Here is a 15,117-nt window from a genome sequence, read left to right as displayed (position 1 = left end):
GAGAGGGGATTCTTGCTGCTAGTTTGTTTATGTACTGCCTATATTTTGATTAGAGAGTTAGAGATGTGTTTTATATTTTTGACGTGAGGTCTCTATAAAAACCTTGTTGTAAAAACCTTGATCATTATAGTGCATTGACTTCCTATGGTTAGAAGGACACTAGATGTAGACTTGGCCGAACCAGTATAAAAACTCAGTGTTTGATCTTTCTTATCCCTACTCTTTTATATACAATCGATTATACTTTATACGCATTCGATTAAATTTTCGCTGCATTGAAAATCTTTTAATTTGCGTTTCAAGAAAAGTATAAAGGCATCTCTTTTGGTGAAAAAGATTTTGGAAGTTTTAAATTTTATACTTCACCAATTTACCCCCTCTTGATGTGAGAAATTGAACCATTCTATTAATAAGATTTCGTAAGTCAAGATCAAATATTATTTGAAGGACGAACTAAAGCTCGTATGCATCAATAGCACTCTTTGTCAACCCTTGAAATATTATATGTTGTGTGGTATAGTCCTTTACTCCAAATTGGGAAAACAATTCTTTGACTTAATCTTGTAAGTAATTTCACCTATTAATATGTTGCTTAAAGAAAATATAAACATTTAATGTTCCATAGAATGCATCTACATCTATGTGTAGACAAACATAATCTTGAAGATGAAGACTTGAAGTGAAGTTTCTTAATAGATAAAAAAAAGAATATACCACAAGTCTTTTCTCAACTCTCTGTATGAAGTAGTCTTCCAAGTTGAAAATCAAACATATCAGATTAACAGTTGTCATAACGTTGTTTATATGCTAAAAAGTTTTTGTGCCCTAAACTTCACAAGAACACAATCTATGTTTCATTTAGTAAATTAGAAGACTGTATAAATCTTGTATCTATCAAAAATCATTAAGTCTCTATCTAGTGGGTCAAACCCTATGGTCCTTTATATTAACCACGAATGATTAAGAATATCCATATTATCTAACCAAGAGTAACTGAGTTTAAGAATAATATTTTCTTGTAACTTCGCAGTGTTAATATGTCTAATGGAAAATCTTCGATATACTTTCTTGGACATAATATACTTTTCCAAACAAACTGATATAAACATTTCTTACATAAAATTCTTTCTGTTTATAAGTACGTTTAAATTGCATTCTATGAAACTCTTTGTGAGAGTTTTTAAAAACTAAAACTTTAGAAACAATTTTTGAAATATCATTACTTATTAGATGTAATATTGAGAAAATTTCAAAAAGTTAAATACACAATTTAACCTTTTATTTTATGTACAATAACATTATTTTTCGAAAGATAAAGCCATATTATTTTATTAAAGTCATTGGTAGTTATTTTTTTATTAATGGTTTACAAATATTTTTTTTATCGATGTTACTAATGGTATTTGATGATAAATTTTTTATATAGTAATTTGTATTTATTGATAGCTTGTAAAATAAAATTATCTTTTCTAAAAAAATATTTCAAGAATTAAATAATTTAAAATAAATCAATTCAAATTTAGTTTATTTAACTTTTTTAAAATATAAAGTTCCCTTAAAATAACGTAAGTTAATTTATTTTTATCCCTTTGCTTTTTTAGATTTCACAAACTTTGTTGTTGCTAATAAAACAAAGCATCTAATTTTGAATGCATACACGTTGAAGCCAGGCCTAATAAGCACCTTTCAAACATACGCATTGCACATAAAGTTAAAAAACTAGGAGAGACCACAATATTAGGAAAGGGGAACAAAGAGAACAAGCTCTAATAGGTAAAGTGACAAATGACCTAAATTCTCTCACAGTGCTCCCATTGATTCATTGGAAGAATTAAATATTGGGAGAGGGAAGTGGGAAACACTCACATGCCTAGAGTTTAGTTTGCAAAATTAGAGAAGAAAAGGTATTCATTCCAATTTCAATTTCAGAATTTAAAGCTTGTGTCACAATTTATGGTTCAAATATCTGAAAAAAATTGTATATGCAAAGTGTTATTAACCTAATGTGAGAGGTTTATAAGTGTAAGAAAAGATTATCTGTGTAGAGTTGTTCAAATAGTACCTACTACTCTTTTGACTATGGGTCTTGCAATGGCAATTTTGATAAAGTACGGGGTATCTAATGCCATTCTGAGAAAAAAGCTTATGCTGATTGTTGAAATTTTGGTTCCATGCAGGGGTACTTTTGGAAACGAAAGTACAGCTAAACAAACAGACGCACGCACGCACACAGCTAACGACTTAGCGTGAAGAAGTTGTCTACTGCCATGGATGGATAGGGATGTGAACACAAAGCAAACGAAAGTTAACAAAGCCTCTCATTTCTGCTCAGTGGAACTATGCCTTTTCTGCACCCATTTATTGATATTGGTATTATAAAAAACTGTTCAAAATATGCAATAACTTACTTTTCTTATGTCTATAATAAGCGTCTTAAAGTAATGTATATATTCTTTTGACACTATTTTTATTTATTTATTTATTATTATTATTATTACAATTTTTTCATTATTTTATGAGTGGATAGTTTGGAAAGAGATAATGCCCTGTAGTAATATAGAAAACATTTGTGCTGTGCTACCGTATTCTTATCATCTCGCCTTGCCAAATTCTCCCATCTCAGCTCGATGAACTCGTCCTTTTAAGCCTTTTTAGCTTCTTTCTTTGAGTTTAGTTGTTGCCTTGCTATTTTTTTACAGTGTGCGGTTCTAAGTAATAGGAAATCTCTCCAACACATTCACGTGCTTGTGTTGTTCTTGTTTGGTTCTAGGGCCATGAAGTGTGCAAGCTAGAGCTTCTTTGCTGAGTGATAGTGAAAATCGAATCTTTTGTAGGTTTAGTTTTGGCCCTTCCTTTTTGTTCTGCGTCTTGGTTGGTAGCTGCTGCTAGCTGACAAGATAATAAGGAGTATCAATTTCTGTTTAGAATTAGAAACCCAGAATCTTGTGATTCTTTTATTCTTTAAAGGGTATTTGAAATTTCTTATCTGCCTCAAAATTTCAGTGTTCATTTGCATTTCTGAATTTTAAGCTATTGGGGTGGATAAGACAGCATCTTATCAAGGTCACATCCCTTATTATTATTATTATTATTATGTCCTTTTTATTTTTTCTTCCCCTTCAACCTTCTTGTTTTTAGGAATTGGGTTTGTGCTGTAGTTCTTCAAAATCTTGAATTTCCTTCAGTCACAAGCCTAAACAGCTTTTAGTGAATAGGGGTGCATGTGTGTTAGCCTTGAGGGGATTCTGTGGATTTGACAGCGGTTCTCTCCTCTCACACAAGCCTACCTGGAATCAGCTAGAGTTGACGCCCACAACCTCTTGGAACTGTTTCTTTTTTACTTGTGTTGGTTACTGTTGTGGATGAGTTTGCTCCATGTAGTTGGGTTTGGTCTAAAAGTGGGGCATCTACTTTTGGTGCTATGTTGCTGGCTTGTGTCTGTCCTTTACCTTAACTGGTTTATTAGCAGTGGAATTATGGACACCAAGATGGGGTTTCCAGGTGGTGGTGGGGGTGGAAAGATGTGGCACAAATGGTGGGAGAAGATCTCTGGGCAGGGTTGCAAAATCCACCAACAGTACTACCAGTATATTGGCTCTAAGAAAGTGAAGAGAGCGTTGTGGAGGAAGCTTTTGCTGACATGGGTGGTGGGTTGGATTATAGTATCTTTGTGGATCTTGTGCTACTTGAGCTTGCAAGGTATTGAGAAGAGGAAAGAAACTCTGGCAAGCTTGTGTGATGAAAGGGCTAGGATGCTTCAGGATCAGTTCAACGTCAGTATGAACCATATCCAAGCCATGTCAATTCTGATCTCCACCTTTCACCATGCCAAGAACCCCTCAGCCATCGATCAGGTACTACTCTTTATTTTGCTCTTGCAAATCAGGACCTAATTCCTCACCTATTACTTTTTGTTCTCGTTTATTATGTTTCGAGAAGATATGTTAGCATGATTTTTATACACACGGGGTTATGAGGAGTTGTTCCATTGTCATTAATTTTGGTGTGTAACAGCATTCCCCCCCCCCCCCCCCCCCCCTTCTCTCTTTTCTGGAAAATATTGGGGTTTTAATTTTATATTTTGCTGGCAAGGAACTTGTACTGCTGGAAAAGATGGAATGGATACCGATTTATTTTGACCTATTGTCTCACCTCTGCTAATCAATCCAACTTCCAAAACTTGCAGAAAACTTTTGCAAGGTACACAGAAAGAACAGCTTTTGAGAGGCCTCTTACAAGCGGTGTTGCATATGCTGTAAGGGTGCTCCATTCTGAAAGGGAACAGTTTGAAAAGCAACAAGGTTGGACTATCAAGAGGATGGATACTCTAGAGCAGAACCCGGTTCATAAGGATGATTACGCCCCAGAGGCATTGGAGCCATCCCCCGTCCAGGAAGAATATGCTCCTGTCATCTTTGCACAAGATACAATTGCACATGTGATTTCTGTTAATGTGCTCTCTGGAAAGGTAGGTTTCTTATATTTGTCAAATTTTAGGTGGAGCTCATCTGAGCCATATATAGTGAATTTTGAAAATGCTATGCAATTGACTTGGTTGTTCTGATGATAATTTTAATCCATCCATTCTAAGGTCTTTATTCCTGGTTGTACGGTTTTTGACTGCTCTACTAGTAATCATTCACTATGGTATGTGAGAAAACTTTTGAAGAAAAACTATGTATGCTCCCTGATTGTTGTTTTTGTATCCTTATTCTTCATTTCTCTTGGCTGTCCTGATGGGACTGCTCCTAATGGAGAATATAATACGTGGATAGTCTCTAATTTGATGAATATCACAAAGCTGAGTTGACACACGTTGTTCCTGTTCCATACCTGAAATCAATTGCAACTTTTTTAGTTATGGTTGTCTCAGTTTTTTACCTGTTTGTCAACAGGAAGACCGTGAAAATGTGCTGCGTGCAAGAGAATCAGGCAAAGGGGTTTTAACTGCACCCTTCAGGCTGCTCAAAACAAATCGTCTGGGGGTTATCCTGACATTTGCCGTCTACAAGAGAGATCTTCCATCAAATGCAACCCCAAATGAAAGAATTCAAGCAACTGATGGGTGTGCCAAAACTTTTAATATTTTTGCATGAATTTCATTCATTTTTCTCAGGTCATTTTTGTAATCAATCATAGAATTTTAAGTATTCCCTTTTGGTCATTGAAATCTCTGTAGTAACTAGTCTACTGAGTAACTAATCACTGTATTTAAATTTTCAGGGAGAATATTCATGAACTCTATTAATGTAAGAAGGGTGAACAATTATTGGCTCTTGTGATAATTAGAAGTTTTTAAAGTAACAAATCTACTTTTAAATTCAATAAAGCTGATATGAAAAACAGAAAAAAGATTATGAACACAATTAAAATGATATCATTTTTATGTCTTCACTGCTGCTTGCTGGCAGGTATCTTGGGGGAGTCTTTGATGTTGAGTCATTGGTGGAGAAACTGCTTCAGCAACTTGCTAGCAAGCAAACCGTAATTGTTAATGTGTATGATACGACAAATCATACTCATCCAATTGCCATGTATGGTTCAAGTGAATCAGGGGATGAGTTCTATCATGTCAGCACTCTTAACTTCGGAGACCCTTTCAGGAAGCACGAGATGCACTGTAGGTAAGAGTAATGCTGTAGAAAGAGTCTAACATCTCCGTCATCTTTATTGCTCAATGTAGTTTGTATGAACAACGGTGCCACCTTGAAACAAGTAGAAAATATATTAAACACAAGGTATATTAATGTCATATGAATTAATAATTTAGTGTTGTGCTGTGGTTTTTGCTGCTAGATGTACTTAGTTTAGAGTTATTTTATCTGAAGTTGTCACTTTTTTGGGTGTAAAAATTCAAATGACTTATATAAATACGTTACAACGATTAAAATGTGCAAGATGTCAAAAGACTTGAACAATTCATGAAATCTAAGTTTGATGCTATCACAGGTTCAAGCAGAAACCACCATGGCCGTGGTTGGCAATAACTACGTCATTTGGTATTCTTGTTATTGCATTCCTTGTCGGATATATTTTCCATGCCACTGTGAATCATATTGCCAAAGTAGAAGATGATTGCCGTGAGATGATGGAACTTCGGGAACGAGCTGTGGCAGCTGATATTGCAAAATCCCAGGTACGTAACTGTTTTTGAAACACACTCTTTCCTTATTTTGGCTTAATTCATTTTGATCATGTGGGCTTAATCAACTATTACTGCAGTTTCTTGCTACTGTTTCCCATGAGATCAGAACACCAATGAACGGTGTTTTAGGTGAGTTTTATTCTATCTATGTTTTAGTCTGCAATATCCAATGCTTAACTATAAACATTTCACAAAAACGAAGAGCTTGTTCAGCCATAACCGTGCTCTAAATTTGAATTTCAGGGATGTTGCATATGCTTATGGACACAGATCTAGATGTAACCCAACAGGAATATGTCAGGACAGCACAAGAAAGTGGAAAGGCTCTGGTGTCACTAATAAACGAGGTTTTGGATCAAGCTAAGATTGAATTTGGTAAGCTAGAGCTTGAGGCTGTGCTCTTTGACATACGGTCAATTTTGGATGATGTTTTGTCACTATTTTCTGAGAAGTCTCAAGGAAAAGGAGTAGAGGTAATAAATTTCTTGCCTACTGTTGCCTTTTTATCATATGATTGGATTTCCAAAATGTGTGTAGTCTAATTATAGTTAATAGCTTTTCGTAATTTTTTTTGGGAAGCACAGTTGGCAGTTTATGTGTCAGATCAGGTTCCAGAATTTCTAATAGGTGATCCAGGAAGATTTCGACAAATAATTACCAATCTCATGGGTAACTCAATTAAGGTAAGTTTCTAGGTAGAGAGAAAAACATTATGCATAACTGAAGTTACTTAGTCTGGTGCCCTAGTGTATCATGAAAGTCATTTAGTGATCTTACCTTGTGCTATATCCTTGCCTTATAGGCAGGCTACAGTTGTTACAGTCTCATGAAAAAATCTTCTATTAGTTTTCTAGCAAACCATGACTATTAGTGGAGGAAAAATTGTTGTGTATTTCTTGAAAGTATCATCAAAACTGATTCTGAAATTGTTTTGTAGTTCACTGACAAAGGACATATTTTTGTCACTATCCATCTTGTTGAGGAGGTTGTCCATTCAATAGAGGTTGACAAAGAATCGAACTCAGAAAATACATTGAGTGGCTCCGTTGTAGCTGATAGTCGCAAGAGCTGGGAAGGATTCAGGGCTTTCAGTCAAGAGGGACCTCTTGGTTCCTTTTCGTCCCTCTCGAATGATCTTGTCAATTTGATTGTATCTGTTGAGGATACAGGTGAAGGCATTCCTCTTGAATCTCAGCCCCGCATCTTCACCCCATTCATGCAGGTAGGTCCATCCATTTCCAGAAAGCATGGAGGAACAGGTATTGGTCTAAGCATTAGCAAGTGTTTGGTTGGTCTCATGAATGGAGAAATTGGATTTGTGAGCATACCCAAGGTTGGATCCACATTCACTTTTACTGCCATATTCACCAATGGTATCCGCAGTTCAAACGAGTGTAAAATTCAGCAAACAAACAACCAACCTCGGTCTGCATCATCAGAATTTGAGGGGATGACTGCATTAATTATTGACCCAAGACCTGTTAGAGCAAAAGTGTCAAGATATCACATCCAACGGCTTGGCATTCATGTTGAGATGGTTTCTGATTTAAACCAAGGTTTGCTAACCATAAGCAATGGAAATATAGTTATTAATATGGTCTTGATTGAGCAGGAGGTTTGGGATAGAGATTTAGGCTTGTCATCTCACTTTGTCAATAATACAAGGAAAATTGATCATGGGGTTCCCCCAAAGCTGTTCATTCTTGTTAATTCTAGTAGTTCTTTTAAAGCTATTGTAAACTTGGGTGCTGATAATCCTACTGTCATTACTAAACCTCTTAGAGCAAGTATGCTTGCTGCCTCACTACAACGATCCATGGGTGTCCAAAACAAGGGAGCTCCCCGAAATAGAGAGCTCCAAAGTTTGTCTCTTCGCCATCTTCTTTGTGGCAGGAAAATTCTAATAGTAGATGACAATGCTGTGAACCGTGCTGTAGCAGCTGGTGCATTGAAAAAGTATGGAGCAGACGTGGTTTGTGTTAGCAGTGGGAAAGATGCCATCTCTTCCCTGAAGCCACCCCATCAGTTTGATGCCTGTTTCATGGATATTCAAATGCCAGAAATGGACGGGTATGTATGCAACTGAAATACTTGCTTTATGATTCTGATAGTTTGTCAGTTGGACTAAAAACATAGAACAGAGTTTTTAATTCTTTTTTATATATGTCAAAGATAATTGCAATATTTACTGAACAGTTTACATCAAAGGAAAACATTTTTCGTTACAAAATTGTAAAACAAACTAATGTATATTAGCACCCAAGGTTTTTGGAGTCTAATCTGCCACTGCAATATTATAATTCATTTGACATTTTCTGTAAAAAGGCCTGTCCTATTTAGTGAGGTCAGGTACACAGATCAAATGATGCCATTGAGCTTGGTTGAAAACAAAAATTCTTAGGAATATTATTTACCGTTAAACCTCTTGCAATAATTTCCTTTAATGTGCTTCTAGACCTCCCTCAATCCTTTTTTAAAAGGACCAAAAACCATGTAATTTACTCTCCACATTGTGCCTCTATGACCTGTACATGCATCCAAACCATCTTAATCGATTTGTCATTTTCTTCAGTCTACCAATATCTCCCAGTATACAAGAATTCAGCATCTTGTTCTTTCTTACGTAGTCCCAATACTAGCGTGCTCATTTTTGTTATTCCCACTTTTTTTCTCTTGATGTCCTTTTAAAAATAACCTTTTCTACCGTATAGTATATTGATCATATAATAGTTGGCTGAAACTTCTTTTCAATCTTGGTTAGCACATTGCAGTCGTAAATAACCCTCAGAGGGCATTTGGTACCAGAGAATAAACCACTGCATTCGCTTTCCAATCCTTGACCACAATAATGGCCACAATCATTTCCCCCCAAAAACTATATACCGAAATATAAATTTAGTAGTGTCTAATTCCTTTATTTATTCTTCAACCCGTACGTGATTTGAATTCTTCTGCAAATCATAATGTCCACCATCTTTGAAGACTTATCCTCTAATGTTCCAATATTCCAAGCATGTAGTCTAATCAGGCACGGCAAGAGTAGTTGCTTTTACCCACATTTGTGAAGAAAAATGTGAGAACTCTAGCTTATTGAACATTACATTTGAGAGTTTGATTTAGCAGACGTAGCTCATTTGACATTGTAGTCAAGTCATAGAAAGTGATATTTTCAAGTGATGACCTAGCATCGATAACCCATAGTTAGTGATCTGTGTTTTAACTTTCAACAAATTTCATGTGGGTTGTCAAGGCCCAAACACAACTCTCCTTAGTCCGGGCTTTGGGAGCCATGAACTCATAATGGAGTTAATTCATTTGACAGTTTAAATAAAAATTATTTGAAGTATTAATTTAATCTATTTTTTATTTCTAAATCCTTATCATCGTGTTACAATATGTTAATGACAATTCTTTTCCAACAGTTTTGTAGCAACAAAGAAAATTAGGGAGATGGAGCAAAGTGTGAACAGAGAAGCATCAATGGATGAGAATGTTAGAAACTGGCATGTACCGATTTTAGCCATGACTGCAGATGTGATACAGGCTACACATGAAAAATGCCTAGGGGGTGGCATGGATGGGTACGTTTCAAAACCATTTGAAGCTGAACAGCTCTATAGAGAAGTCTCACGGTTTTTCCAGTCATCTTGAACAGAAAAATACAGTGCTGATCTAAACTAGAGGATTATTGATAATGGAAGCATAGCTGTCTGTACTCCAGGACACTCTGAAGTGGATAAATAGGTTCAGAAGTCTCTTGAGAGTACATTCTCTATTTAACAGCCTGTGCATGTTTTAATACTTGACCTCAAAGTTTGGTGGTTGCTCATTAGATACCGAAGAATGTTATATTATCTCGTCTGAAAGAAAAGGAAAATGAAACAAAGCGGGGAAAATATTGTAGAAGTTCAGAAATGGTTCATTCTACCTTTTTGACCTATTTTGTTGTTATTTCTGCTGTGTTTTAAGTTCCCCGGTTTAAAACATTGTTTTTGTGGCAGGGAGTGTACATAGGAGCCAAGTTTGATTGGTTGCAATTGAGTTGTAATTGGTTGTTAAGGGTAGTACCAAAACCCATTATTCTTCCATGTAAAGTCAGTCGAAACGATGGAGGCTGATTAGAAGACTAGGGTGTATTGTAATACGGTTCTAGAGTCTCATCCCTGTGTATGTAATAATACAACTTATAGTAATCTAGCCTAGGAACGTTACATTTTATGTGTATTGATGCATGTATCACAAGGGCTTGATTCAGGTGAAAGGAAGAAAATTAGCTTCTTGGCATCAAGGGGAGGAAGTGCACCATCAAATCTTTGTACATGACTTACAATAAAGATGGTGATTGATGTATCACAGCATCTTGCTTCCTTATGTTCTTAACCTTATGTTCCTTATACTGTAGCGTTTGAATGATCCACCATTTTTTGGCCGATTTGTACAAGTTCCAATTTTGGATTTCTTTGGCTCACCGCTTTGCTTTGCCTTAACATTTTATGGAATGTCTTTCCCTTTATTTTGGTTTTTGTACGAAACTAGTCAAATTTGAGGAAGAAATCACGGATGTAGGCAAAAAAGAAATCAATTATGAGAATAGGCAAGTTGTGGGATCAGACGACTTCAAATGAAGAAGTTGTGCTCTCCTACACGATTTCACCATGTAACACTGATCAGGGTTGAAGTCGTGTATCCAAAAACGACTTTTTGTCATTGTAATCGATTTGTAATTGATTACTAAGCATTATAATCGATTACAACGTGCTGAAGTCGTGCAGGGAGTTACAACTTCATCCTATATAAGCAAAAATGTCTCTGGTAACCGATTATCATAAGCATTTTGATATTAAATGAAATATTTTTGTTGGTTCTTGACATTTTTGTTTTGTTGATTGTTATATAAAAAAGAAATTATCATTATAATTTATTAAATCGAAAAACAAAATAAAAACCTAAAACAAAATTTATAAGAAATACTAGTAATTTATTAATTAGTGAATGGAATACAAAATGATAAGATTAATAAATAACTATTGACGAAATGGACATGTTCCCCTATGATGACATTCGTTGTGTCAGTAAGAGCATTTTTTCGGCTGATCTGAAGTGGATTGATCCATCTCATTACGAATTCTATTTGTAGCTTCTAGATGCCTTCATATCAGATTCTCAAATGTGATGCAAGGCATCTAGAAGACCAACTACAAATAGAATTCGTAATGAGATGGATCAATCCACTTCAGATCAGCCAAAAAAATGCTCTTACTAACACAACGAATGTCATCATAGGGGAACATCAGATCAGCCAAAAAAATGCTCTTACTAACACAACGAATGTCATCATAGGGGAACATGTTCATTTCGTCAATAGTTATTTATTAATCTTACCATTTTGTATTCCCTTCACTAATTAATAAATTACTATTAGTATTTCTTATAAATTTAGTTTTAGGTTTTTATTTTGTTTTTCAATTCAATAAATTATAAATTATAATGACAATTTCTTTTTTGTGTAACATAATCAACAAAAATGTGAAGAACCAAAAGAAATATTTCATTTGACACCAAAATGTCTCTAGTAATCGATTACAGCATGATTGTAATCGATTATCAGAGAGTTTTTGTCCATATAACATGCTGATAATCGTTTACAACTAATGAATATGCACGACTTCAGCACGTTGTAATTGATTACAATATTTGGTGCACGACTTTAACCCTGATCAGTGCTATTGGATGAAGTCGTGTAGGAGAGACACGACTTCTTTATTTGAAGTTATTGGACCCGTCACGACTTGCCTATTCTCGTAACAGAAATTTTTTTTGTCTACATCTTTAATCTTCAAATTTGTCTAGTTTGGTAAAAAAAAAAACCTTTATTTTCTATCTCAAGGGTAAATTTTAAAGCCCCATGGACGTTAGGTATATCACTCACTTGGTTAACAGGTTACACTTTATTCGTTCTTCAGATTTAACACATTGTATTATTCTTTATCAAAGTTAACAGACAAGCCGTGTCCTTCTTGAACGAGAATCTAGATACTAGTTTCCGAACACTTATCCTCTTTCAGTCATTCGCAGGGAGAAGCACAATTGGGCAAAAACAGTGTTCTTTTTTTTTGGTCATTAACAATGTTTAGTTACTACTTTTTGGTGCTATAAGCCTATAATCGATGTCTCCCAATTCCAGCTACTCCGTCTGTTTATTGGTCAATCCAGATAACTACACAAAAAAATAAAATAAGAAATACCAATAATATAAACTTATTTTTAATATATCAAGTTTTGGATATGACTAAAAGGTAAATAAATAACTAGCCAAAAAGGAAAAGATTCTATGAAAAGGTTTCCTTGAGTTGAGTAAGATCAATAGGTCATGAACTGTGACTTGTGAGTGAATAGTTTTAACTTGTCACCCGAAAATTTTCATTCTTAGTGAAAAATAGCCACAGGTCACAGAAAAATAAAACAAAATTCCAAAAAGGAATACAAATTGTGAATCTGAATGACTAAAAAGTTGAAAAAGAACTGTAACGTCAACGTAAATCGAAAGTTAACACCTTCACAGTGAATGCAACATTCTGATGCCAATGCAAAATCGTTTGTGTTCGAAATTCGATAAGCTAATGGTTAGAAAATAATTCAAGTCATTCGCATCTGCAGAAAGTTACTTGAGTACGTTTCACTGCAATAGAACTGATATTTACATTGACTTTTCCTCCAAATGATGCACGTTCCAGATACTTGATTCAACAATAATTAACACGCATACATCGATGAGCAAGTCAGAAGCTTTTCCTCTTTCCAGCAGAGACTCTGACAACATAACACAAATTGTAAAAGTTGCATAATATATTACTAATTTTACCTCTAAATTGATTCAACTTTTTATTTAACCACTTCTTAAGGATTTGAATTTTGATGGGTGGTTCCTTGTTGCTGTGCTATGCAGCATTGACGATTGTTGAAGTATGAAATTGTTGAGAATTTGGTTTTTTGAAATCTGATGGCATGACAGATATGTAGCAATAATTGGATAATAATTATAAGGGCACTTGATTGTTGGGTGGACAAGACTGGGGACTTACACATTTCAGATATCGTATGTGGGGCTCACTGGTTCTGTCAATTTCGCAATAAATTTTTCCACCGGTTTAGTAAATACTTATTGGCCAGGAAATGGTTATTTCATTACCTGGAGCAACATGTGACGTCAACGTTGTACACGGGTCACTATGAAGGGAAACTTGTTCCAACACACATGAAAACGAAATGCAGAAACAATTTATCAATTCTTCAATGCTCAAATTCAAAACATGGACTACAAAATCACGTACTTGGTCTTAGTTTTACGCTGTATTCCATGTCATGGGAGTTTTATATTATTCATTGAGCTTGAATTATCAGATTGTTTCCACTGCACCTGTTTGAATAGATATTCTTATTCTTATTCTTATTATTATTATAATATTTATTTTTTTTCTTTTAAGCTACGTAATTTCTTATATTTGTAACTTTATTTTATACTATATCATTGATATTGATATGATTATTTATCAAGATCGATGATACATGATAAATAAAATTGTTATTGCTCTTAGATGAAGGTAAAAGCATCGTTGGACAAAATGTGGAATGAATGAATTTGATTTTTGATTTGTGAACTCTTTAGGGGTAAGGATGCGAATATTTTGACAACTCTATTTTAACAACTTTTTTATAACGTCACTTGTCAGTGTCTCATTGATCCGTTTGAAATAAAATTAAAATACGAAAATGTGACGTGGAAAAGGTTATAGGATTAAGAGATTGCTCATTCCAAAATTATCCCTTACTGTATTTGATTTCTCCATTCTTTCATATTTTCTAATTTTTGTTCTCTCTCCTCATTTTCGTTCTCCTTCCATTTTTGTCCTCTCTCGAATCTTTGGTGAAACTCGTGATTTGCAAGGGACGAACCCAAAGCTTCAACCTTTGGTGAAGGTCCTCATTTGAGTGGCACAAACTCAAAGTTCGCTCTCCTCATTTTGGTCCTCAATTTCGTTCGCTCTCATATTTCTCATTGTGCGCAATGACATTCTCTTATGATCATGGAGGCTCGAGCAAGGTAAATGGGTTTACCCATTTTCTTCATTGCGTTTTGGGTTTGGCATTGGGTTTTCGCTGTTGTGTTAAATTTTTTTTTGTTTTCGTTTTTGGGATTTGGCCTTTTCTTATTTTGGTCTCTTTGATGCAGTTGTGCGTTCGTCATTCTTTTTCAACAAAGTATGTTTGTGCTTTGAAGAGAAGAATAAAAGAAGAAATGTACAAAGTACGCCTCGTGCAGAATTCGACATACTCACTGCCTTTGTAAGCCTGGGAGGCATGTACAACAACCAACCCAGTGTGCAAAAGTTTGTGAGGGTCGGATCGTGAAAGCGTTACAAGAGCAAGGCGCTTAGAACCCCATACACAGGAAATAGAGCGAAACACGAGTGATTTTTGTATTGAATTGTTATAGAAAGGAATACAAAATTGTACATAGATGAACAAATAAGTTTATTGTACCCAATTTTTTTTAATGAAATAAAAGATGAAACTTTACTTCAGTTGGTTATTGTTAATGTTAATTGAAGTTTTAAAGTCTATGTTATTATCATTGTCAAATGTGTTGTTGTTTGGAATGTGAATAAACAAAGTGGCAAATGTCATTGAGTACCATTCATGAATAATGATATCACAAATTTTCATTGCATCTATGGCATGCGTAGCCTATTTTGTCTCTTATAATCGATTACAATGAGCCTGTAAACGATTACACGAACAAAATTCTGGTTTTGTACAAAAACTTGTGCTGTAGGAGCCAGTTGTGGGCACGTAGGTAGCAAAATACATTTTACATTATTTTTTCATATTTCTTCAATGGATGAGAGTTTTTTTTTTAGTGTTTAAGTGTGAGTAGAGGGAGGAAACTAAGGTTTGGGTAGTCCATGTTGAAG

General features: G+C 34.9%; 1 protein-coding gene across 3 annotated transcripts; it reads left to right on the top strand.

The window, feature by feature from the left end:
- Positions 1-2,483: 2,483 nt before the first annotated feature.
- LOC108343363 (histidine kinase 3) lies at positions 2,484-10,613 on the top strand. 3 transcript variants are annotated; one of them, XR_008247082.1, is made up of 11 exons: positions 2,485-3,854; positions 4,187-4,468; positions 4,896-5,065; positions 5,412-5,624; positions 5,950-6,136; positions 6,223-6,274; positions 6,389-6,618; positions 6,730-6,828; positions 7,083-8,215; positions 9,568-10,062; positions 10,147-10,613. XR_008247082.1 is itself a non-coding variant. In XM_017581600.2 (10 exons), the coding sequence occupies exons 1-10, from the start codon at positions 3,363-3,365 to the stop codon at positions 9,794-9,796; spliced, it is 3,087 nt and encodes a 1,028-aa protein (XP_017437089.1). In that variant the 5' UTR covers positions 2,485-3,362; the 3' UTR covers positions 9,797-10,613. The 3 variants fall into 3 exon arrangements, 2 of the variants coding, with proteins under 2 accessions (XP_017437099.1, XP_017437089.1); XM_017581600.2 differs by having other exon boundaries at positions 9,568-10,613; XM_017581610.2 differs by lacking the exon at positions 6,730-6,828 and having other exon boundaries at positions 2,484-3,854; positions 9,568-10,613.
- The last annotated feature ends 4,504 nt before the right edge of the window (positions 10,614-15,117 follow it).

This window comes from Vigna angularis, chromosome 1 (assembly GCF_016808095.1).
Source record: "Vigna angularis cultivar LongXiaoDou No.4 chromosome 1, ASM1680809v1, whole genome shotgun sequence".
NCBI lineage: Eukaryota > Viridiplantae > Streptophyta > Magnoliopsida > Fabales > Fabaceae > Vigna > Vigna angularis.
The sequence above is the reverse complement of the archived record's forward strand: the minus strand, read 5'-3'. Positions and strand labels throughout refer to the sequence as shown.